The sequence below is a fragment of the Rattus norvegicus genome, chromosome 2, assembly GCF_036323735.1.
Source record: "Rattus norvegicus strain BN/NHsdMcwi chromosome 2, GRCr8, whole genome shotgun sequence".
Taxonomy (NCBI): Eukaryota; Metazoa; Chordata; class Mammalia; order Rodentia; family Muridae; genus Rattus; species Rattus norvegicus.
In genome coordinates this window covers 196,658,280-196,682,331 of record NC_086020.1, presented here as the reverse complement: position 1 = coordinate 196,682,331, position 24,052 = coordinate 196,658,280, and the positions used below count along the sequence as shown (strand labels likewise).

The window sequence follows — 24,052 nt, the reverse complement described above, 5'->3', positions numbered from 1 at the left end:
GATGTGCCTTTAATTACTCTGTGCTGCAGAAACCGTAAAACTCGTTTAAAAATGGAAAATGTTCATATTTTCCAACCTGTGGGTCTTTATTTTGAAGTCATTACCCCATTATTTCAGTAATTATCCAGACGGGGTTGTCACTTTGCACTCTCCTTTTTGGTATTTAGACTACACTTTGATATAGGAGCCAGATTTTCTCTGCGAATTACACTTGTTTTCATTGTGTACAGATTTTCTGTTGCTTTAGTATAAAGAATAGTGAATCCCAGCACTCAGAGGTAGAAGTAGGAGGAGGATCAGAAGTTCAAGGTTATCCTTTACTAGAGTTTTAGGCCAGTCTGGGCTCTACAAGACTCAGAAGATCGGAGTGGTTGAGGACTTGGGATGTAAACATAATCTAAGACAAAAGGGGGTGAGGGGGAGGACAGGTAATCCTCCATTAATACAGTTACAGCTGTTGTTTTATTTGATTATTTCAGCAGATTTAACAGGTGTTTATACCTAGTGGAAATTGAGACCTCGATTGGCTACCAATTATCACACAGCATTGCTGTATTTGAGAATGGAATTTAAGCTGTCATGTGCATTCTAGCTATTGTTTTCTGTATCATACCAAAGCTATAAACTGAGGTACTAAAGACTAATTGAAATATACACATGTGTTCTAGATTTGTTTTCAGCATAGAGGGAATCAGAAAAGCACTGTGTGGTTCCTTTGGCCATAGATACTATCAGCGTCATCAGGCCAATGGCCTCTTTGTAGAAAGCCATAGCTGGCCCTTGTTGCTGTATTCACATCATTCAACACTGTAGATAATTTTGGAAAACATATTCCCAAGGCTTTAATGGGGAAGGCATGCAGTATGGTCTGAACAGGTTCCTACAGTAGCTCAGGCTGGCCTTGAACTCTCAGTTCTCCTGCCTTAGCCTCCTGAATGCTAGGATTATAGACTGAGCTACCACGTGTTCAGGTTCAACTCTATAGCAAATCTGGTGTATATCAGGATTCTGGTTCTCAGTCTGAAACTGTTCAAGGTCTAAGTAGGTTAGCAACCATTTCTATAAACCATCTAAAAAGCTGCAGGGATTCCTAGAAGTTGCAGAAGTAGAAGTTAGGCATAGCTTGTGGACATCTACCACCTGCAGTAGGAGTTTGTGTTCTCCAAATCAGAGTGTATCCTTTAAGCTTCCCCTTTGTAGCTCTAATCCAACCCCCACATCATCTGCATTCTTTGTTTGGAATTCTGAAACTTGTGAAGGCCACAATAAAAAATAGGAAAAACACTTAAAAGAATTCTAAAAAGACAAGATGTTTCTAAAAAGGTTGGCTATCTCTTGCAGTGTCTAAAACAGAGGCAGAAAAAGGAGAGCCCAGGTAACTACTAAATACTTTTGATTGTAATGTGGGGAGAACTGGCAGCGCGGGAATCGTTCCACCATTAGCTGGAGAATGGAACTGAAGTTTTAATAAACACTTGATGTGATGTCCAAAACAGAAGGTAAAGGAGTGGCCCTGGCTATGTTATGGGCTGACCTGTTGATGGAAGTCTTGGAGTAGCCTTTAAGGACTTCTGTTGACCAGGAATTCTATTAGGCGGCCCGAGGCCACAGCTACCTCCCTTCTGAAGCGGTCTCTGCTCAGGATTCTGAGAAACACCCCTGCCTAGTACCAGCCGCTCTGCTGTGGCCATTCCGATCAAGATTTCTTACTCTTCTTACTGGAAGTGGAGCTACAGACCCCCGATTTGTGATTCCACGTAGCCTAGCATGACCAGGTCATCTTTCACATCTAGTTCAGTTTTTTCTCCCATGCAGTGCCTCGTAGATCAACAAACAAGAAGGTTTCATCTTTATTCATATCCTCACATCAGACCCTATTTTGTACATGGGTCATTGGGCCACAGTGTTCTGTATTGAGGATTTTATAACAGAGGTTCATAGGAGACAGCAGTGCTAGCAACTTCTAATCAAGCACCCACAACAGCTGTACCCCTGTACTACTAACTCCCACAGTGTCCACTCTGCCAAAATTGCAGCTTTGAGTACAGTTCTATGAGTTTGGATGAGAACTTTCAAAGCCCTGACACCAAGGCTCCCAAATTCAGACACCACCTTGAAGTAAGACTGGGTTATCAGTTGGAAGAAAGCCACAGATTGATTCCAGGGCCGAGAGCCTCACTGATTCTGTCACAGTTGAAGGGCCAAAGTCCAGACTGGCCTGTAGTTCTAGCTGTAGTTGTAGACACTCCTGCTGACCACAGTTTTTACTTCACCGTCTTTCTCTTGATTTCTTCTGTTTTTTCTGTTCTTCATATTCAAGTATTTTCTTTTGGAAATAGCCTGTGGGTCCAAACAGGTGGTTAGAGGGATCTAATTTGTTAGACTGGCATTTATGAGCTTAGAGTGAATGCAGTTCTGAAATCGAATCTGAAATTACATGTCTATGATCCTAGGTATTGGGAACTCTGAGGCTACATAATGAGACTTTGCCTCAAACAAAACAAAACAAAAACCAGAAAGGCCCCACAATCTGACCTGAAAAGCTCCAGGATATCTAGGCCCTCACAGCATTCAAAGGGGGGCCTACAAACAGTAATTAGCTCCAGAACAAAAAGGAAAGCCCAGGCTGCTGAGCGATAAACAGACATCTCTACAACATACCAGCCCCTGAAAGCATTTCCTTAAGGTGACTGCTAATTAGCCTCACTAATGGAAGTTACAGCCATTGTATGTATGCTTAGATTTTTAAAACCTCCTGTAATAGGGATTTTTAAATGCCTCCCTACACGCGCACACGCACCGCATCCCATCCTCTTCTAGTCTGCCTGCCACTGTAGAGAAATACTTCTGGGATTTTTCTTAGGGAGACATTTGCTGATGATTTGGTGGGATCTATGCGTACCTGCAGGAGGATTCCTGCTCTTCTCTGCTTCCTGGATGAATAGGGAGAAAAGTTGTGTCTTCACAAACTTCTTCACAAATCGGCGCTTGGTCTTGGAGGTAACAGCCTTACAGAAGGAGCGTTCTTGGAAATGGCCTTGTCCACTGGCCTCCCGTTTTATATAGGAGGCATAGTGGCCCACAGTCTTGACAAAGAACTGTACAAAAGGGCCTGAAACATGCTCATTGATTTGTTCTGAAGCTACAGGAGACAAAAACAGAAAAAAATCCAAAAAATATCTTAGATCAATAGAAGGATGAAACTACCCAGATTCGCCCCTAATTCTGGTTTTCATTACCGTCCAGAAGTTCTCAGGAAAAGCATCACATCAGAGTAAACAACTGATTCTATAGGAGTGTGAGCCTGGGGTGGCTCATGCCTACAATCCTAAGAGTCTGAGGTGGATTGCTACAACTCTGAAGAACAGACCTCACAAAATGGGGTCGGGAGTCTAAGAACCTGGGTATGAATTTTCTATGATTCTTTAAAAAAACCAAAATCTCATATTCAGAATCTAGTCCCCTCACACGAGCTACTAAACAAGTTCATTTTACTAAACAAGTTGAGAATAACTTTCTCAAGCTGCCAGGAAAAGGCTAAAATCTTTAAAAGAGGAGCCTAGAACTTACTCTTTAACTCATTTATTCCTTGAGCAAGAGAGTCCAAGATGTCATCCTGAAGTTTCCGTGGTAGGATGTCTTTCTCATCACCAACCTAGGATAGAACAGAGCTAGATCAAAGTCAAGCAGATGGTCATGAGGTCAGGAAGAGGAGTAGAAGAATGTGGGAAGTATACAAGGCCATGCCCAAAGCACTGCTCCACAGAGGAAAGAAGCCATTCCTTTGCCTCCAGTTTTAACCCAAATCCTGAGTAAGGGGTCCCCATCAATGTATATTACTTGCTCAAAAGACACTGTCCCTGAGGCCTCCTCATAAGGGGAAGGCAGCACAAGTCTTTCTCAAAGTGTCTGTTGAGATCAGTGAGACATCATGATATTAAAAGGCTGTGTTGGTGGTCGGCCAGCAGATGCACTGAATGCAGACTTACTGATAATAAGAAGGTTCCTTTACAAAGATTCACCAACAGGACCTGAAATAAACACAGAATGGCTTTATCTCTTCATGAATCTCAACTACCAACACCTTTTCTACTCATGGCTATACCTGAAGCCCAGGTAGTAGCAACATAAGCATTTTTTTTTCAGAGTTCTTTTTTTATTAGGTATTTTCTTTACTTACATTTCAAATGTTACCCCTTTCCTGATTTCCTATCTGGAGTCCCCCTATCCATTCCCTCCTCCCCCTGCCTCTATAAGAGTGTTCCCCCACCTACCTACTCCCTCCCATCTTCTCTCCCTGGCTTTCCCCTATATGGGGGCATTGAGCCTTCATAGGGCCAAGGGCCTCTCCTCTCACTGATGCCCAATAAGGCTATCCTCTGCTACATATGGGGCTGGACCCAGGGGTCCCTCTTTAGTTAGTGGTTTAGTCTCTGGGAGCTCTGGGGGATCTGGTTGGTTGATATTGTTGTTCTTCCTATGGGGGTGCAAACCCCTTCAGCTCCTTCAGTCTTCTCTCTAACTCCATTAGGGACCCTATTCTCAGTTCAATGGTTGGCTGCAAGCAACTGCCTCTGTATTTGGATGAGCCTCTCAGGAGACAGCTCCATCAGGCTCCTGTCAGCATACAGTTCTTGGCATCCACGATATTGTCTGGGTTTGGTGACAGTATATGTAATGAATCCCTGGGTGCGGTCATCTCTGGACCCTCAGTCTCTGACCCTTCCTTCAGTATCTGCTCCACTCTTTGTATTTCCTCCTGTGAATATTTTGTTCTCCCTTCTAAGAAGGACTGAAGCATGCACTCTTTGGTCTTCCAACTTCTTGAGCTTCATGTAGTCTGTGGATTATATCTTGGGTATTCCAAGCTTTTAATTCATATTTCCTGCCTGGCATTTTCATCCCCCCTTTTCTAGAAACCCAGGTAGGAAGGTGTGTGTGTGTGTGTGTGTGTGTGTGTGTGTGTGTGTGTGTGTGTCACACACGTGAGTGTAAAGGGAGCTGAGGAAAGACCAAAAGTGGAAGTGAAGTAAATATAAAGAAGTTATAGTCATTCACTCAAAGCAATGATCGTGTCAGGCATGGTGCTGCACACTGTTAACCCTAGTACACTGAGATCCTGAGGCAAACAGGAAGACTAAGGTTGACTTAAGTTCCAAGCCTAAAATGGACTACACAGAGTGACCTTATGTTGTCATCAGTCATGATCATCATAAGTAAGTAAAGAAGGAAAACAACAAATCATTGGATTTATAGAAAATACTTGGTAATTCAGAGCATGCCCATGGCATGCAAACAACATTTACTTTGCATGTTTTATTTAATTGTAGCAATGATTCTGTAAAGCAGGCACTACCTCATTTTGCAAATGAGATAAACCTAGAGAAGTTCCTGACAAATCCAAAGGAAACTCCAATTCCCAACTCCAAAAGACAGTCCAAATATCCAAACATGACTCAACCTGGACTATAGGAGGATTTTGACTGGTTAGATAAAAGCCAGCCTTCCTCAGAAAATAGTGAAACCTATTCCCATCCTTGGAAAGCAGTCATTTCCATTACTTCTAAGCAGACGGAATGTATGACTACCTGTGGTACCTATCATCCTATCCAAGTCCATGCTGGCCTTCAGGCTCCCTCAGTATCACAGGTATCTGTTTGACATTTCAACGTCCTCACTATCATAGTAGCCCTTCTCACCTCTGCTCTAAACTCCATCTACTCATCCTTCATATAACTCAGCCATTCTCTGCTCTTGCTATGTTCACTATTCTCCCCCCCTCTCATTCTTAGTATTCTATCTTGCTATGCTCTATTATCTATTACTTGCAATCTCCCTCCACTATTCTCTCCTGCCTCCCTAACCCTAGTTGTATCCAATCTGCTGGCTGTGTTCAGTCTCCTCCTTTCTGTCTCTGCTCGTGTACCTCTGGAAGTTCTCTCATATCTATAATAAAAACCTTAACCATGTCATGGAACAGTCATGTCAGCAATTTCTTGAGTGTGCCCCTCCCCATGGCATGAAATTCCCAGAGGTCATGCTGCTGAGAAATAGCAGATTGGTTTCCAGGCCTAAACTGTGGTCTTTGGGATCACGTCCCTCTTTCCAGCCCTCTTTCAACATGTCCTCAGCCTATCCTCTGGTCAGCTCAAGGACAGAGGAAGTCATGTTTCAATCTTTTGACATTACCAACCACCATATGTACAATTGCCTAGGGATCTATTAAAAGCTCTCTATTGGCTGATGGTGGAGGTAAGTGGTAGTGCATATGATTCACATACCATTGCCTGGATACAAATAGTTAAAAGCTGACAGCCTTGAAACTTCCATCTAGAAACTCAGGAAGGGAAGAACATGAGCCCAGGGTCAACAGGATGAGGACAGGAAACAAAGCAAAACAACTATGCATGTATAGGCTGCAAATGAGACAGCACAAAACCAAGTTCCTGAACCATCATCACACAGCCTGAGAATCCTGCAGTTGCTGATTCCTCAGAGTATTGTTAGCTAATTGGACCACTTCCAACATTTAAATTACAATCTTTTAATTAGGATTAGATTTTGACATCTAAAAGCTCATAAACACAGACAGTATTCCTTGGTTCTGCTTTGAGACAGGATCTTATGTAAACTAGGGTGGTTTTGAACCCTGATCTTCCTACCTTCACCTCTTGAGTTCTGCAATTTTAAGCAAGAGATACCACCACCATCCTGTATTAATTTTAAAACTAACATTCCAAAGCAGCAACAATGACACTATCAAAATAATACCAACAGACGGGAGATTTGCTCACCAATGGACCAGAGTTCTCCAAAATCTGTGCTGTCATTTAATGTCTATTTGGAGTCCCTATTTTCAGTTTCTAACCTGAGCCTTGCTAATAGGATGAAGGATCCCTACATGTTCCTACTTCCAAATGTAAGGGAAGAGAAACTGGAAAATTTGCCAAAACACAATCTGCACTGTAATTATCCATCATCAGAGAAGAGCTGAACTAGTCCAGGCCCGAAGCCACATGTAGCCGTATGTTTGGATGCTTTGATGCAAGGAAAGCTGTTCTTTTGGGGGTGGGGAGAAATGTATGCGTAATATTCTTTGAGGTTGTTTCCAGAAGTCTTTTCAGTATTCTGGTCATGTGTTTGTGGAGTCAGTTCTTTTAGGGAGCTTATGTGGAAAATCAGAAAACCTTGCACCCTCCACACCCACCCCACAACATACACAGCATATGGACTTCTTCCTTTATCAGGCTTGCCCATTTCTCAGAGCAGCTGGAAAACAATAAAACAAACAAAAGCTCTTAACTAGCAGGAGCCTGAGCCTTACTGGCCCTGTTTGTCTTCCTGCCTAGCTATCAGGGGAGGAGCCCCAGCTCTGGGGGAGAGAAGTTACATAACTTCTGGGGTTGAGACATTTTACCTTTTATTGCTAAAGTGGGGCTGATACCCTGCTCTAGTTAGTCATGAAGCTAAGGGCTGTTCACAGGGCATGTGTACTCAGCACAAGAGCTGGAAAAACAAAACATCCGTTTTTCCCGGCCAATAACACCATCTATAGAATGGCCTTTCTCTGAGTTCCACTGCGGCCTTATCTAAGCATTAGGTTTGCTAGAACTCACCAACCTCTTTTGTTAAAGGGGAAATCCTCCCTCTAGGACTACCCCCCACACACACACACTTCTTTAGTGCTTGCATTAAGATACCTCAATAGGTAACCTGTCTCTGCACTGTGAGCCAATGGTTACCCAGGGCTGAGCTTCTCAATCTGTCCTGTATTCAGCTATAGTGATAAACTATCCTTAGATCAAGTTTCAAGTTGCTGGTCCAATAATGTTGGGCGTAAATGTATGTGATTACTGCCCATTTACACAATTGAACCCTCTTCTATGTCAGGGTGACTGCCAAGAAACAAGCAACAAATTCATAGGGATTTGAATTTATACACACACACACACACACACACACACACACACACACACACGCACACACAGGCACACCATCATTACTCAACTGAGCTCTGAGCTACTCAGAAAGATGGTACTTGTTGCAAATATCTTCATTTTCAAAACTTAACAGTTTACAAAAGGGCTTGTTTCCAGGGAATTTGAATACTAGTGGGGTGTGCATTGTGTAAGCCAGCTGTCAACTGAAAGTTCACCCAAGTGACTGTTCGATAGAAATAACTGGCTAATAAGACAGTCTCATGATCTCACAATAAGCAACATCTTGCTTCCTAAGCCCAAAGAATAATCATTCAAGAGAAGAAGGCTAACTTTGATTGAAAATCGATGTGTGTTGGGTGCCAAGCTAGCAGCTTAGCCGTGTCATTTTCCCTAGCCTCTAGCAACTAAAGACACTTATTCCCATTTTACTGATAAAGGAAATTCAGGTTTAAAGAGATGCAGTGTGCCCCAAATCACACAGCTGCTGACAGTGGATCTGGGATACAGATCCAAACCCACCAATCTCTAAATCTTGCACTCTCTTTGAGACAGCTTACCTCTTCCATGGGACTGTCCATAACCTCCTGCTGGAATCGCATCTGTACCCCAACCATGAAGGGGGTAGGGCAGCAGACAGTGGCCAGAAGGCTCTCAGGGACCACCGGGATGTATGTGTGTGCCCAACTAAATGGGTAAAGCAGAGCAGCTGCAGCATGGATACACTGAGACAGGGTACTAGAACACAGAATAGAGGCTGGGTCAGCAAGGTTTCTGTTCTTATACACTGGCTCAGAGCCCCACACCTACAGTAGCTCCTGGCAATGTTCCTGTACCGGAAAAAATTCAAGTCTGGAAGCCATGCTGATCACAAAGCTTGTAGCTACTTGTTGCTAAGAGAAGGGTAGAAATCAGGATAGGCAAATCTCCACTAACCAGGGTGGGGCCCCCTTTAATCTCTATTCTCAGTTAGTTCTCTCAAGTCATTACTGGCTAAAAATAAAGGTGGCTCAGAAGAGGAGAGGGAGAAAGATGTGCCTGCTTTTAAACTGGGGTATGATTGAGCCTCTACTCTGCAAAGGACTGCACTAACTAGAAGAATAACACTGGCCCTTCTTTGAAGAACTCACAACACAGTGAAGAAACAAGCCAGTTAACACCAGGCTGCGGTGAAGAGTCAGGGCCTCCATGCACAGCCATGTCCTCCCATGCCTCTCTGAAGCTATATGGAAGCTGCCAGGTTGGTCCTGAGTTAGCTTGGGAAACTCCTCCATTCCAGGAACTAATACTCAGAGGTTCTGGAAAGTCCCACAGAGGTGACGCCTCAAGATTTTGCTACGTGGATTCCTCTTGTCATTACTATCGCAGTCGCAATTCAGCCGCCTTCCTTACCCACACCATACCCAGTCTCAGTCTCTGGCTTTCCTCTTCTCCACTAGCTCTCATAGCTTTTCATTTCTCCAGCCAAATTACCCCACACCCAAGGCCAATAAAAACACAGATGCGGAAACCTTGGTATCAGACTAGCACTTCCTGAGTTAGAACGATCGAGTCTCTGAGTGCCTCCCTAACAAACTTGGCTGGCTAGAAGTACCCTCCCAGCTCCAGCTTCCAGGGTCTGGAAATTCTGTGCGGGAAGAAAGTAGGAAGTTGTAATAGTTCCTGGAGAAAGTTTGTTCCTGAAACTTCCTAAATACTGATCAGAAGTACCTAGTTGGAAACTGAGACCCAGCTACCACAGAAACTTCCTCCACACAGGGCCCAGAGTAGAAAAACAATCCCCAAAATAAAAATGATACCCCTTCCCACAAGATTAGCCTATGATAGTTTCCTTCTTGGTTACTGTGATGTTACTATTTTTTAAAACACAGACCCTTGATCCCTGCCAAGCTTCCTTTCTTCTAGAATTCATGTCATTCCCTTGATCCTCTGTTGTTTTTCAACTTCCTTTTCTTCCTCTTCTCTAATGGACAGTACTAGGTCTCAGCTCAAAATTATTCCTTCTTGCTGAGGCTGCACAAACCTTCAATCCCAGCATTCAGTAGGTCGAGGCAGGCAAATCTCTGTGAGCTCTAAGCCAGCCAGAACTTCACAGTCAATCTCCTGATTTTATCAATTTCTCTTCTTTGCCTGTCACATGTCTCTCCACATCCTTTGTCAGACTCAAATCCTCTCCAAAGCAACAGCCAACACATGACAACCTCCTGCTTCTGCTACACACAGATATATGCTCAACTGAGAACTGCTGGAGAATAGCAGCTAGTCCTCACCAATCAAGAATTGATGGAGAATAGCAGCTAGTCCTCACCAATCTGCATCTGGTGGGGTTCTGGGTACCACTGTGCATTATCACTTTTAATCCTCACCACAACCCTATAAAGCACATCTGCATCATTTCTATCCTACAGAAAAAATAATGTCATCTTGACTTCAAAAAGTTAAGAAGCTGACCTAAGGGGAACCATAGCTAAAGGTGGAAGAACAAGATTTGAAAGTCATTCTACTCGCTTCAGTACATATAAGCTCAAAATCAATACATAAACCTTCATCTACTTAAGGGTAAATACAGTCTTCCTGCTATCTCCTTAGTGCTTGGCATCTGGCAAACAGCTGACATACAATAAATACTTGTCCAGTGAGTTTACAAATGGATAGATTAGCATATCCTCCATACAACTTCCTGTCTTCTTCTACATCCTTTTCCCTGCCTTAGCCTAATCTTGAAAGGGCAGAATCATGTCTGCATTCACCCTGGCTGGCCAAGCCTGTGTTATATCAGGAACACTCCATGTCCTCAGACCATACATAGTCAAGCAACAATCAAGTGCAAGTCTGGAGATGGCTGGACAAGTTGGACTAGCTATTTCTCTAGGCCTAAAATGCAATCCAGGAACTGGAAGCTGGAAAGTGGGCTGTAGAATCTGACTGCCTTCAAGAAGTCCCAGAATATTCCCTTGATCCCAGGGATGCAGCTTTAGTGTGGCCAGTCAGTGGCTGAGCTTACCTCAGACCCTCTGCCAAAAAGATGATCTTTCTTTCAAGTACTGCAGAGGCAAAGATCTGAATAATCTGCTCAAAATGGAGGCATTGCAGCAGAGCACTGAAGTCCACATGTTCAAGGTGGGAGTCTAGGGGCCGTGTCAATGAGATGAACTGTAGGAAAACCAGAGAGAAAGGGTTCGGCAATAAAAGAAATCACAGTCCCAGGCCAGGCCTAATTCATTCTTCTCACATGACAGATCTGATCCTAGCTCATCCACCAGGGACTTCCTTCTGCTATGAAGACAGCTGAGTAGAATCTTCACTATGGCTCAGGAGGTCCAGTCTGAGGCCCATGACCATCCATATGCTACACTGTGTGCAGGCTCTAAAGCAGAGCACTTCTCCTGCCTAAAGCTTGACCCGGCCTGAGCCTCTCATGCATCACTTTCCTTTCTTTGTTATTATCCTTCAGCTCCAGAGGCCCACATTGGTCATCCTATGACTTTGTCTTTTTCTCATGCTCTACATTGCTTTTTCTTTCTTTGTGACTGTCTAATCTTTAACTATATGTTCACTGGTGTGTTTACTCATTTCCACACTTCCTAGTGCACCTTCTCCATGAGACCTTTAGCTGTACAAGGTTAGAAGCCACATTCATTTGTTTACGACTCTTTACCCAGAAAATACATAGCTTGACATAGAGTATGGAAATATTCATTTTTTCCTTCAGGATTTTTCCAGCAACTGAAAATTTCTAGTGACTCCCTGATTCTATTGTGGGGTTAATCAGATTCAAAGGTACATGTGGAATTTCTGGTCTCAGAGATTCTGAATGGGATTCTACTTGCTTCCTTGAGCTCTTTAGTGACTTGGAACAACTGTATTTCATGAGATGGGTGTGAACTTAGGGGTGGGGATTAATGATAAGAAGTAAAACAGATGGAAACTGTGGGATAGAGATACAGGATATACACAAAGAATAGTTAGGTTAGTTAAGGTGTAGGAGCAACTGGACATTTGGAGACTAGGAACAAACTTAGCACCAAACATAAGCACAGATAAAATTTAGTAGACTGAACAGTAATAAGTAGGTGCTGGTGGGCATCAGGTTAGAAGGTGTAGTAAATTTGGTGAGTTTTTAGCTCTTCCAATAATTCTAATGCCTGGTTCAGCTTCCCTATACTTGAACCCGGTGAATGAAAGAATCAATGTGAGAGGAACCAGCTACGGAGAAGATTGCACACTTGTTAACCCACCTCCGTGCCTGAATCAGGAATGAAGCTCTTAAGGGTGACTGTCTTTCCAGGTGCAGGAAAGGCTGCCTCTCGGAGACCTTGCATGAATGGGTAGATGACAGCCATGGAGATCTGATGTCTCTTCTCTACTTCATCCAGTATCTGCAGGGGAAGGACCATAGGAAGAAAGGCTTAGAGGGATTCTACCCAGTACCCAAGAGTCTCACACTGGTCCTGTCTGCTCTCTAGTATTTTCTAGGTCTTTTTACCAACTGGCTTCCATCTCCTGAACAAAACCTACATTTCGAAGACTTCTCTTGATTTTCTCTCATACTCCACCCTTCTCCTAACACTGACATGAAACTACTAAGTCTAGCAAGTCATCTCCCATGTTGGCACTGGCTGGATTAAGAACCTAGAAGCCTAGCTTTCTGAGTATCACTGTCCCATTTCCTGTGGACTGTCATCAGGGTGAGGCTGCCATCAGCCCTCAGTGTAATTCACAGAAGTAAGATACACCCAAGCAGAAGCCACTGGAGTTCCTCTCCCACACCCAGCATTCTTAACGCCACCGAGATAGGTCAAGTTCAGTTTGAGAGACTGCCTTCATCATAGCCCCAGCAATACAAATTACCAATTTCACTTCTGACCTCATCAGAATGAGGGTAACTATGGGGATCCTTACTGTATAGTATTTGCCTTCAGACTTTTATGGTGCTTTCCCTTTTATGAAAAATTCCCACATGTTATACCTCATAACAACCAGGAAGATAAGAAGAAAAATGGACAATCATTCTTTCTTCAGGAGAAACAGCCTTCTAGATTTTCTTCAAATAGGGTTGAGCCCAGGTCCCTCCTGTCTCAGTTTTACCCAATATCCTTGATGCTGATTGCACTATCGGGAAGGCGCTCTAGCAAGTGCTCAAGTTGCAAGGCAAGCTGCCAGGCAGAGCCAGAGGGCTGAACAGGCCTGACTAACAGGCTCTAAGGAATCTTGTCCTAACCCTACCTTGGAGAACAAGCCGAAGCAGCCGATGCAGCTGATGATGCAGTATACTTTTGGAAGGCGAGGACCAGGACCAGCAGGCTGGGGAGGGACAAGAATTTCCTTCAGGGCTGCAGCCTCCACAAGGGTTTCTCCCATTTGAGACCAATGAGACCAAAGGTAGAGTACTGCAGACGGGACTGGTCAATGGGTTTGGATAGAGAAAGGTCTGTACAGAGGTTTTATTCATGGAACAGACCGGAGAAGGGTCAAAACAGTCACCAAAGTCAAAAGACAAAGCTTACAACTGCCACACTGTATAACCAGTTCAGACGTCTTTCAACAAATGAAAAGATAAAGATAGTGTGTCACATAAACAAGGTGGAGTATTATTCAGCTAATAAGAATGAAATTATGACAAGTGGATACAATTGGCAAAAGAAAATAGGCACAGAATGTATTTTCTATCTCATATGCAGGATTTGGATTTTAGAAAAATAAGACATAAACAAAAGACGTGAGGGGCTGGACATGTGCCCCAGTGGTTACAAGCACATATTGCTCACCAGAGAATTTGAATTCAGTTCCTAGCACCCACACTGGATGGCTCACAGCCATCTTTTACTCCAGTTCAGGGGATGTCCCTTCTTTGTCCTCATAAGGTACAAACACACATGCATATATCCCACCGACTCACACACACACACATATATACATATAATTATAAATAAAATAAGCTTTAAAAAGAGAGACAAGAGGGCTGGGGAGATGGCTCATTGGTTAAAAACATTTGCTGCTTTTGCAGATGACCCAGGTTTGGGTCCCAGCACCTGCACTGCAGTTCCCAACAATTTGCACCTAACTCCAGTTCCAGAGTATCTAGCTTCTTATTCTTTTTTTTCCATGGGCAACAGGTATGCACACAGTGCACTTACATACATGCAATCAAACACTCATACACTTTGAAAAATAAAGAAAAAGGATCAAAAACATGAAATTAGAGAGGTGTTTGGGAAGAGAAAATGAACTGGTGTGGTGGGAGTAGCAAATATGACTCAAGTACATGGATTACACATAAAAATGAGGCCTATTTCTTTATATGATGGGTATACACTGAGAAGAAGAGGAGGAAGAAGAGCGAGAGGAGGAGGAGAAAGAGGAAGGAGGTGGTAGTGGCAGCCTTCCGGGGTTAGAAACCCAAAGGCAAACACTGACTCATTGCCAACACGAGCTTAAGTTCAGTGAGAACAAAAACAAGTTTGTCTTAGCCACGAGGAAATGTCTAGAAAGGAAAGGGTTGTAAAGGTGTCCAGAGAGAGAATCCTTGTCCTGAAAGCCAAGAATTAAACCTCATCATTCACATCTCAGAGTGTCTGGGAGGCTCCATGGATCAACGCAAACAGGCCTGGGTACAAAAGACTACAAGAGGGTACAACTGGAGCCTCTCACTGTGTATAAAACTGCGGAGCTGGGCGAGCACTGGCCAGAGCCCAGTGGCAGCAGAGGGGAGGGTCAGCATGTCCTTGCTTTTGTGGGATTCCAGAAGGGACACATGCTGCCGTGTACTCTCCCTATAAGCACCACTCCCAACGAGCCTGAGCTTTTGAAACTGAGGCTTCGCCAAGCCCAGCCATGGAGCTGAACGGTCTGAGGGGAGGAAGGGGCGGTTCTGAGTAGCACCAACCAGGAGGCGCCTGCAGTATCCGATCTTCCTGCTCCCATCCACATTGGTCAGGACAAATGAGAAGGTCTCCCTAAAGAGAGAGAAGACCAATGGTGTGCATTTGCTCACTAGATTCTAAAACAAGATAGACGTCAGCTTTAGAGGAGTGGAGAGGAAGACAAGGGGGAGCCGCTGATTAATTATGGCGATAATCACAACAGTCACTAAGCACTTGATGGTATTCAAGCTCTAATTCATCGCCTCATTTGAGACTCAACTGAACCTTTTTGAAGAAGGTTAAATTATTATCACCACTTTAAAGACCTGGTAAGTAAGGCTCTGTGGTTACTTCTTATCTAAAACTTGAAGTCATGGTCTACTTCCAGTGTTCATGATGTAAGGACTTTTTCCATATTGTAGAGGCCAAAGTCTTTTTCTCCAGTCCAGAGTGAAAAAAAAGAGTCTATTTCTTCTAGGAACAGGTAAGAGATTCTTAAAAGTCTTCAGATAGAGGTCAAGTCACAGCCTCAATCATTTGCCAAAGGATTCCAGTCAAAATATTTCCCCGGCAAAACCTCAGCATTCATACCAGGTGAGGGGACGACAGGAGCCACACATTTGCCCTTCCCTCCAAATCTGATACCCTTGCCTGCAGGCTGAGTAGTTACCTGGGATACTCTGTGAGCGGTGCCCACTCATTCCCATCAGGGAAGCAGAACAAAGGGATGGCTTTGAGCAGCCGTTCCTCCTCCTCCTGCTGACCTCGGAGCAGGTTCTCCCTCTATAAGGAAAAGACAGTGGAATTTAGGCAGAGAAGCAGAGGTCAGAAGCCTGTCAGCCTTCTTTCCCACCAGCATGGAGTACAGAGGTGCCTTTGGTTGGTACCACACTGTCTGAACTCTGGGTCTAGCTGGAAGCACCTCAAAGAGAAAACAATTTGTTCTGGGCCACATCAATGTAACCTTGGGTTGGAATTCTGTATCTTGAGGATTTACATATTCAAAAAGGAGGTTAGAAAGGTCAGCTGGACCAACCTTCAGAGAGAAACCACATCATAGAAAAGAAGCAACCTGTCCAGTTGCTACACCTGCTCACAAGAGAAGCTGGTGAGCAGGGCACATTTTGCCTCACCCAGTGCGTGATCAGACAAGAAGAGCTCTAATACTTTGGGAATCTGATCTTGGACTGTGTTTGAGTCTGGGGCCTGCTTGATTCTCTACCACATAACCAAGAAGGACATACCTTCTTAGGATTTCCAGCAGAAGCTGGGACTTTCTGTAGGAAAAGGTGCCCGAGGTGGAATTTGGAAGAACTAGAAGGTTCCCAAAGGGGCAAGAGCATGAGGCTTGTCTCCGTGCTCCAGAGGTTCAGTCAGTCCCTCACAAAACAGTCAGACCTAGATTCTCTGGGTGATAACAGAAAACTAGGGCTGGGCCACAAAGGAAACAAGAGCAGTGAGCTCAGAGCTAGAGTGCAGGCAGTGTGGTAAGACGTAGAAGTCCTCTATTACCCTTAAACACACCTCTGTCCTTCCTCCTCCACCCTCAGGCCCACCTCTCCCTCCATCCTTACCTTGGGAAACTGGTAGGTGATTGTGGGTTCATAATCATCCCCTAAATGCTTTTTCTTTAAAGAAACAACAAGAAGGTATTCAAAGAAGTGCTGGCCTCCAGCAAAGATAGGTGGAGAATGCTCCTGGATTCTTTCCGGTTCTGTGACAGCATCCCCAGGATTGTTCTGGGATTGTCCTAAAATGGAGATGCAAGGGCCCCGTGAGTATTCCTTCCATTCCTCCATTCGGTAGTGTGTGTGAAAATCTGGACAACAACCATGCCTCAAGGCTACAGGGCTAAGCCTGACCAGGCACCACCAGGCACCAGGCAGGAGCAGAGCCAAGTGGGCAGTTTCCATACCTGCCCTGGGAAACTGGAAAGCGTGGCGTGACAGAGGAAGAAAAGCAAACACTTGATGTAGGAACCGAGGAGCCATGCTGTGGAGGTTCTTGGAAGCATAGTGCCTGGCACTGTACATTCTGCCTGCTGTAGCAGTTCTGGATATTTCTGAGTCCTGACTAAATAATCAGAGTAGGCCCTTAGGGCATTCGTTTGTAACCATACTAAGACCTCCGCAACAGACATGACTAGCTCTGCAAACGGATAAGGTAATCCTCCTGGCTTGATCACATGGAGGCCATGTGGATTTGGTCACATAAAGAGAAAAGAGGATCACTACAGGAGGAATCAGCCCATAAAAGGATCATCCAAAAAAGGAAGTAGGCAATCCAGTTCTGACCTGCTCGAAGTCGTGGCAAGCGATTTCGGAGCAGCCTGAGGGTTCGGCCTACCCCTTGTCCTTCCATCATTCTGAGCTTTGGGGGCATGAATGTTCTTTCTCCTTCAGGCTGGCCACAGAAAGCCTGAGAAGGTGCCTTCTGCTTTGGTCTCCAATCACAGCTTTATTGAGCTGAACCATGTGCTGTCTCCCAAAGACAGAAAGCAGTTTCCATCCTGTGTACTCCGTAGTTGAGCAAGACGGATGTGAAAGGACCCACGAGGCAGCTTAGTGTGGGCACTGACAGAAGCAGCATCCTGGCACTGCAGTTCAGCTCTTGGCTCCTCCCAAGAGCCCCAGGGTGTGGTAAGAGAAAAGGTCATGAGCAAACATCTCAAGGCACAGCTGCTTCTGGGCTAAGGGCTTTGAATTCCAGAGCTTGCAGACCATGTGGTGAATTATTTACAACCCCAGGCAGTCGGACATGCCTTTTAAAACATCAGACCATGGACTCCAGTGCCTCGTGGGGCTCAGCATAGGTATTTTACATCCTTTATCCTTGACTGCTCACCATTACCTTCTCAAATAATCATCGGAAGCCGTAACGTCCCGCAAGGCCAACTGGTGAATTCTAAAACATCCAGGACCTCCAGGAACATGGAACTGAACACTTCTTGCAGCCAAGATGCCACTGCCTTGCCCTCTTTCAGATAAGTAGACTTGCCCAATCATTCTCTAAATGTCCTAATAATTTTTAGCAAGAGCCCTAGGATTCCTCGTCTCATGGTGAAGAGAACAAAGCCCACCTCTGAGAGGTCCAGATATTTACAGAATAGCTGTGAAGGTGATTCCTACCTTCCCCTGTCCCCCATAATCTGTCCTGATCTAAGGCACAGATCTCTCTCACTATTCCAGGGTCCCAGCAGGTTCCTTTCTCTCATTATCTTTACTAAAAGGAAGCAATGACTCCTCCCCAGCTTAGAGTAGGAGCCTGGTTACATCAGCAGGGGTAGGGGTACAGAGCAGACCTCTCCCACTCCTGCTCAGCTTTTCTTCTGGTCGGGCCAGGACAAGTTGAGCAGCAGACCCAGTACAGTGTCTAGAGGTTGAGGAACAGGAGGAAGGTAGTCACGGATAACCTGGGTTTCTCACAGGAAGTTCTGAATAAGGAAATGTGCAGGATAAGAGGAAAAAAGCCTTTGCCAGGAAGTAACTTAATGGGGAGGGAAGAAGCAAAAGGATCTGGTGCCTGTGTCTGCCACTCCTGAGAAGAATTAGCAGCCCTCTGGGAGGGAGTGTGTTGCTATGGTAAGAAGGAAGGCTGTCGTCCTGGTCCTAAGAGCACTGGAACTGTGGCACCAGTAAAATGCAAGACTCAGACACCGAAAATTGATTTGTGGGGGAAGCGCCAATCATAGTACAGAGTCTGAGAATTGGAATCTTGAGAATGGGGAAGCAAGACAACCCAGGTAGTCCTCCTGTCTTACTTGTACTCTGTATATACATGTTGCATAATCTTTACCGGTTGCCTTAAGGAACAAGCATGTGCTTAGTACAGAAAGGAAAACCACCAAGGCACTAAGTCACTCAGAGACAATTGAAAATTAACAGGATCTGTACAAACTGAACGTCATAAAAATTCCAAGTCCAGGCTCTGTCCTTCTGACGTATTACACAGTAAGTATCTCACGGTAGGGAGGGGTGGGGAGTGGGGTGGGGTGGGTGGTGAGCAAATGGCTTGGAGGGCCAGAGTCATCTTCCTGGTCATCCGAGAACCTCAGGAAACGTCTTTTCCTCAGTCCTTGGGGCTGCCTTTTCATTCCATTTCCTCCTGCTTTATCAGGAGAAACAAGGGACCAGCGAAGTCAGAAATCCCAGACCAAAGTAAAGTAACTAGGCCTTTGGGCTGCGGCTCAAGAAGTCCAACAAATGAGTGTCTTCTCCTCCTCCCCCTTTCAAAAGAGGTTATCACAGAAAAACACGAGGAGGACCAATATGCATCAAATTCCTGTTTAACAGAAGGCACCTCACTTGATCCCAATGTCCTGGGATGGATTAATATCCTCAATCTTAATTGAGGGAGGAGCCACACTGCTAGGGAAGTCAGGAGTCTGGTTACACTTGTTCCTCCGCCAGGAAGCCCCTCCCACAACCACCTGAAGGAAAGAGAGGCGACTTCAGGGAACCTTGATCCGAAAAGCTGTTGTTTGTTCTTTGCTGAACTGCCAGCAACCCAGAATCACCATAACAGTCTTCCTACCAGTGTTTTAAACACACACACACACACACACACACGCACACGCACACGCACACGCACACGCACACGCACACGCACACACCCCTCTAAGACAAAACTGCTGAAGGGGAAATCCCCAGGAAGCAGGAAGACAACAGGAAAGGTGAAAGAGTCACACCCATAGGATCTGACAGGTGCTATATGACCAGGCACATATAGACTGCCCGCTTCCCTGTTCACTAAACCCAAGGAAGGTCTCCCAGCTACCACTGCTGGCCATATGCTGCTATGGGGGCGAGGAGCAGACCAACTGAAACACGTTCTCTGAGCCCCAGGAAGCAGACCCCAGCCATTCAGCAACAGATTACCCAGGTCTAGGAAGCCCACGAAAACCAAGCCAGAACTCTGTAGCAAAGAGAGGACTTATCTCCTCCCTACATACTGCTCCAGCCATGGCAGCCCTCTCCCTGGCATGTAGGTGGAAGAGGCATGCTCAGAACAAGCAGACCGGAGAAGGAGGGTGGCAGCAGCGAGAAGGTACAAAGAGCAGATCAGTCACAAGTCCCTGCAGTTCTGAGAAGGAAGTACCGAGCTCAGCACTGAGGCCTCTTTTGAGAGAGGCCCACTGATGTCTTCACTTTGCAAATGCAGGAAGGGGTGAACTCTCTGGGAATGACCCTTAGAAACCTTTTCTTTTCTTTTCAGAAGCATGGGCACTGTCTGAGCAAACTCAGGGGAGACAGCTCAGCCATAGCACTGGCCAGACAAACAGCAACAGATGTTTGTTGAATGAATGGACACATTAATGAATCCCAATTGCCCTTCAAGTGCTCCAGATACGGAGAAAGGAAACCGATGGATGACACATCTAATTTCATCCCTACCATCCACCCTGGACGGGGAAATAGATTCCCATTTTACAGGTCAGAACTCTCAAGGTCAGGATTGAGGAACCAGCTGAGCTGATCTACCTGGCTGCCCCAGGGAGGTCAGTGCTAAGTAAGGGTTTGGGGCCACCAGTTTCTGTGGCGTGGTTATCTGCAAGGCAGGGACAAGCTGATTCTCAGGAACTGAAAAAACTGCCTGCTAAGTAGGGAAGGGAAGCGCCTCCCGGAGGGCTTGACGGTCTTTAGCCATAAAGTGGCTGCACCACGAGCTTCCTGGATGGAAGGACACGTGGCCCTTGGGGCCCCACAACCGTTGTAGGTTTCTGGCCACCAGGCTCCCCCTTGATCCAGCAGGTCTGTCCTCTTATTGACCTCTACCTGCTCCCTTGAGCTCACCTGCCTCCTGCCCAGCCCTCCCAGATCCCGCCCAAACTGCTCCACGTTCCTGACCCCAGTGCCGCCGCACCAAGCCTATGGTCCGGAGGTCCCCCACGCCCTCTTTCCCCCGCGCGCTGTGGCCCGCACTAACCCCGCTGGCCGCGCTTCAGTCTCAGGCTGGCTCGGAGGCGGCGGCCGAGCCCATCCATGGCCCCTCCACTGCCCGGCGCCAGCTCCCACGTCCGCGCCAGCCCCGCCCCCTAAATCCTTGACCTTCTTGGGGCCCTCCAACTTTCACTTTCATGAGGGAGGCGGTGGGGCGGGACGCGCACCTTCCGGGCTCCTGCCCAACCCCTGGCGCACCTGGGCTGGCCGTTCTTCTGGGGTCCCCACCCTACACCCCCTGCGCCTCTAGGCTCGGGGTGCCAGAGGGCGCCCGCGCGTCCATCCGGGAGGGGCGGTACCATCTCACTGTCACCCTCTGTGAAACTTCACTTTCTGAAACGCTCTGATAGGTGCCTAAAGAGAACCCTACCTCCAGGGCAAGGACTGGAAGACGCACCTTCAGGGTGTTTCCAAACTATCGGGAGGTGTAGAACTTTCAGACCACAAACCCTTCCAACCAACCCCTCCATGCCTGTCCTTGCAACTATTCAGAGGCACTGGCTGCTTCCAGATCTCTTTCCTTTGTCTTCTTTTCCCTAAAAAGGGGACTGGAGAGGTGGATTAAAGTAGTGACCCTGACTTCCATTTGATTTTGTTAGTCCTCAGATGAACATAATGAGGATAATTCATAATGTCAGAGAGTGGGATTAAAAACTTTCTATAAACTGTTATATGATATAAATGTAAAGGATTCCTATGGTCAGCCTTGTAATCACTTCCACCCTCCCTTCTAGCTCCAGAGAACAACGCAGCCATCCGCTTGTTCTTCTCTCCTCACCTCCACTGACTTCTAAACAGGCCCAGGTTTCAAACTACAGTTATTAATTACGGCACTGTGATAAGCACCAGCTGAGGTTTCTGGGATACATCCTTTGTTCCTCCCAGAGCAGAACAGGTATCTGTAAGGGACGGATGAGCAGAGTCAGCTTGAACCCTCTGTGTTTACCAAGGTAAATGAAAGCAAAAACTGACAATGATAACGGTGATCCTCAGTCCTCTTCAGTCTCTCCATGCCTCATAACCAGATGACTCTACAGTCCTCAGTTCCACAGTTCAGAAGGAATTGGACAACCAGCTCCTGCGTTAAACTGATCACTCTGAGAAGAGGTTCTATGAGTTGCCTTTTCTTCAGGTGCAAGAACTTCACACTTATTTTTAATTATATGGTTTAATTTTGTTTCCCATCCTCTGGATTCTTTCGTGAAATAACGTGAGAGGACATGGCTGTCCCCAAGTGCCTTCTCTAATGAGATCCACAGCTTCTATATCTCTCATAAGAGAAGGAGCTGCTCAAGAAAACCTTGTGCACCTTGCTGACACTCCTGTACTCTTGTGTCTTAGTTAGTCCAATCTAATTTACAGTGTTCCCAAACAGAGCTTTCTTTCTTAAACAAACAAACAAACAAACAAACAAACAAACAAACAAACAAAAAAGCCGAGATGATTAAGAAGAATATATGTGTGCCCAGAAGACAAGGACAAGAAGATCAATGGAAACTGTTGGACAAACCTTAACATGGAAACAATCTCACATGTTCATTAATACAAAAATAGGTGAATTGTGGCATAAGTATACAATCGTGTATTTATGAAGCAGTAAAAGTAAATAAGCCCCCAATGCATGCAATAGCGTGCCCATATTTACAAGTATGAACAAGAGATACCAGACACAAAAGAGACATGCTTCGGTTTATATAGAGCTTGAAACAGACAAAGCTAACCCATAGGATGGGTAGTCAGGATGGTACACCTTTTAGCTGCGAATCATCATGAGACCTCTGGTGAGGGCTTGGGGTCAACCATGTCTATGCCTATGGTAAAGATATTCACCAGGCGGTCATTCTTTGGTCACCAGGCACCAAAGATTTAAGAGCTTTACATAGGTGTGTGAGACTTTTGCTTAGAGTAATGTCAGGTGGTCAGTTAATGACAGCACTGAAATGGAGGTGGAAACAGGCCAAGAATGAAATGAAAAATTATTGAAATGTGAGGAAGTTAAACCTACATTTCTGAGAAGTATGGATAACAGCAGAAGGAAAGTGCGTTGTTCTAGAATTGAAGGGATATTTGTGTTTAGCATGGTGGGTTCTTTGAGAAAGACAAGAAAGCATTTGTGGGTAGCTAGGAGTGGGATAGCTCAGAAAAGAGTGAGTGGAGGAAACAAGATTTGAGAGGAGATGAGGGTGGGTGAAAACAGGCTTCAGTGGAATTGGGGCTTAATTATATTTTTATTAGGAATGTATATTATTTATAAAATGAGTTTCATTTTGAAATTTCCCAACATAAACAAAATCTACTTTGTGTTCATCACCTTTTATTGTTTTTTGTCCCTCTCCCCCTTGTTATGAGCCACTCGCCCCATATATTCCTGTTTCTACTTTCATGGAATTTTTAAGGTAGGTTTTGCATTCAAGAAAAAAATGCAGTATTTATCTTTCTACATCTGGTTATTATATTTAATATGGTGATCTCCAGTGCATTCGTTTTCCTGAATATGTCATATTTTTTTCTCTTCTTCATGGTTGAATAATGCTTCAATGTGTATATGCCACACTTTTTATCCATTCATACTATGGATGGGTACCTAGGCTGATTCCATAACTTGACTATTTTATACAGTCAAACAATGGGCATGGGTGTATAGATATCCCCCCGGCTTCTTGCCATGAGAAGTGGGAAAGAAGAACTTGGTGGACACTTTTGCCAGTAGGCAAACAAGAATTCCAGCCCAATTACCTAGAGCTTAAGGCAATCTCCCTCACAGCCATAATCCTGCAGGTATTCTAGGAGAAAAAAAAATGGAAAGGGCATCTAAGTAACCTTTTGAGAAGTAGTTTAAGGATCAACAAGGTTCTCTCTCTGTCTCTGTGTCTGTCTGTCTGTCTGTCTGTGTCTCTCTCCCTCCCCGCTGTGTGTGTGTGTGTGTGTGTGTGTGTGTAAGACAATTACTCATTCAACTTTGAGGAGCCGATACACACAGGTGTGTTTTACCTGCCCCCTCCTCCTTTGGGAAGCAATACCCCAACCTGGGCATGCATTGTTTCTTCTGAGCACTTCTCATTCTCATAACAATAATGCTTAAGCCTATATTAAAATTATCATTAAACAGATTTTTAACTCTGCTTCACTATACTGGCCAGTCTTGAAATTCTCTCCAATGTCAACGTCCTGAACTCCAATTTGACCAGAGTCAAGGTTCCTTCAAGTCTAGGAGAACTGAGAGTGGTGAGGGTGGCAATGTAGCGCTGTCACCACCAACATCCCTTTTATATACTGACTTCTGCTCCTTCAGGTATACACCCAAGAGTGGCTT

General features: G+C 45.2%; 1 protein-coding gene and 1 long non-coding RNA gene across 4 annotated transcripts; one reads left to right on the top strand and one right to left on the bottom strand.

The window, feature by feature from the left end:
- Positions 1-1,826: 1,826 nt before the first annotated feature.
- On the bottom strand, positions 1,827-20,867 carry Dennd2d (DENN domain containing 2D). 3 transcript variants are annotated; one of them, XM_006233114.5, is made up of 12 exons: positions 17,095-17,227; positions 16,375-16,550; positions 15,471-15,583; positions 14,824-14,893; positions 13,164-13,241; positions 12,176-12,316; positions 10,942-11,090; positions 8,498-8,675; positions 3,990-4,031; positions 3,571-3,655; positions 2,903-3,142; positions 1,827-2,340 (listed from the first exon to the last, which is right to left on the bottom strand). In XM_006233114.5, exons 1-12 carry the CDS (start codon positions 17,180-17,182, stop codon positions 2,270-2,272), a joined length of 1,431 nt encoding a protein of 476 aa, XP_006233176.1. In that variant the 5' UTR covers positions 17,183-17,227; the 3' UTR covers positions 1,827-2,269. The 3 variants fall into 3 exon arrangements, with proteins under 3 accessions (XP_006233176.1, XP_038958346.1, NP_001101184.1); NM_001107714.1 differs by lacking the exon at positions 17,095-17,227 and adding an exon at positions 20,726-20,867 and having other exon boundaries at positions 1,829-2,340; XM_039102418.2 differs by lacking the exons at positions 14,824-14,893; positions 16,375-16,550; positions 17,095-17,227 and having other exon boundaries at positions 15,471-15,582.
- LOC100912312 (uncharacterized) lies at positions 18,609-23,179 on the top strand. The gene is made up of 3 exons (NR_131104.1): positions 18,609-18,750; positions 20,015-20,232; positions 21,474-23,179. It is a non-coding gene; the product is annotated as an uncharacterized LOC100912312 (long non-coding RNA).
- The last annotated feature ends 873 nt before the right edge of the window (positions 23,180-24,052 follow it).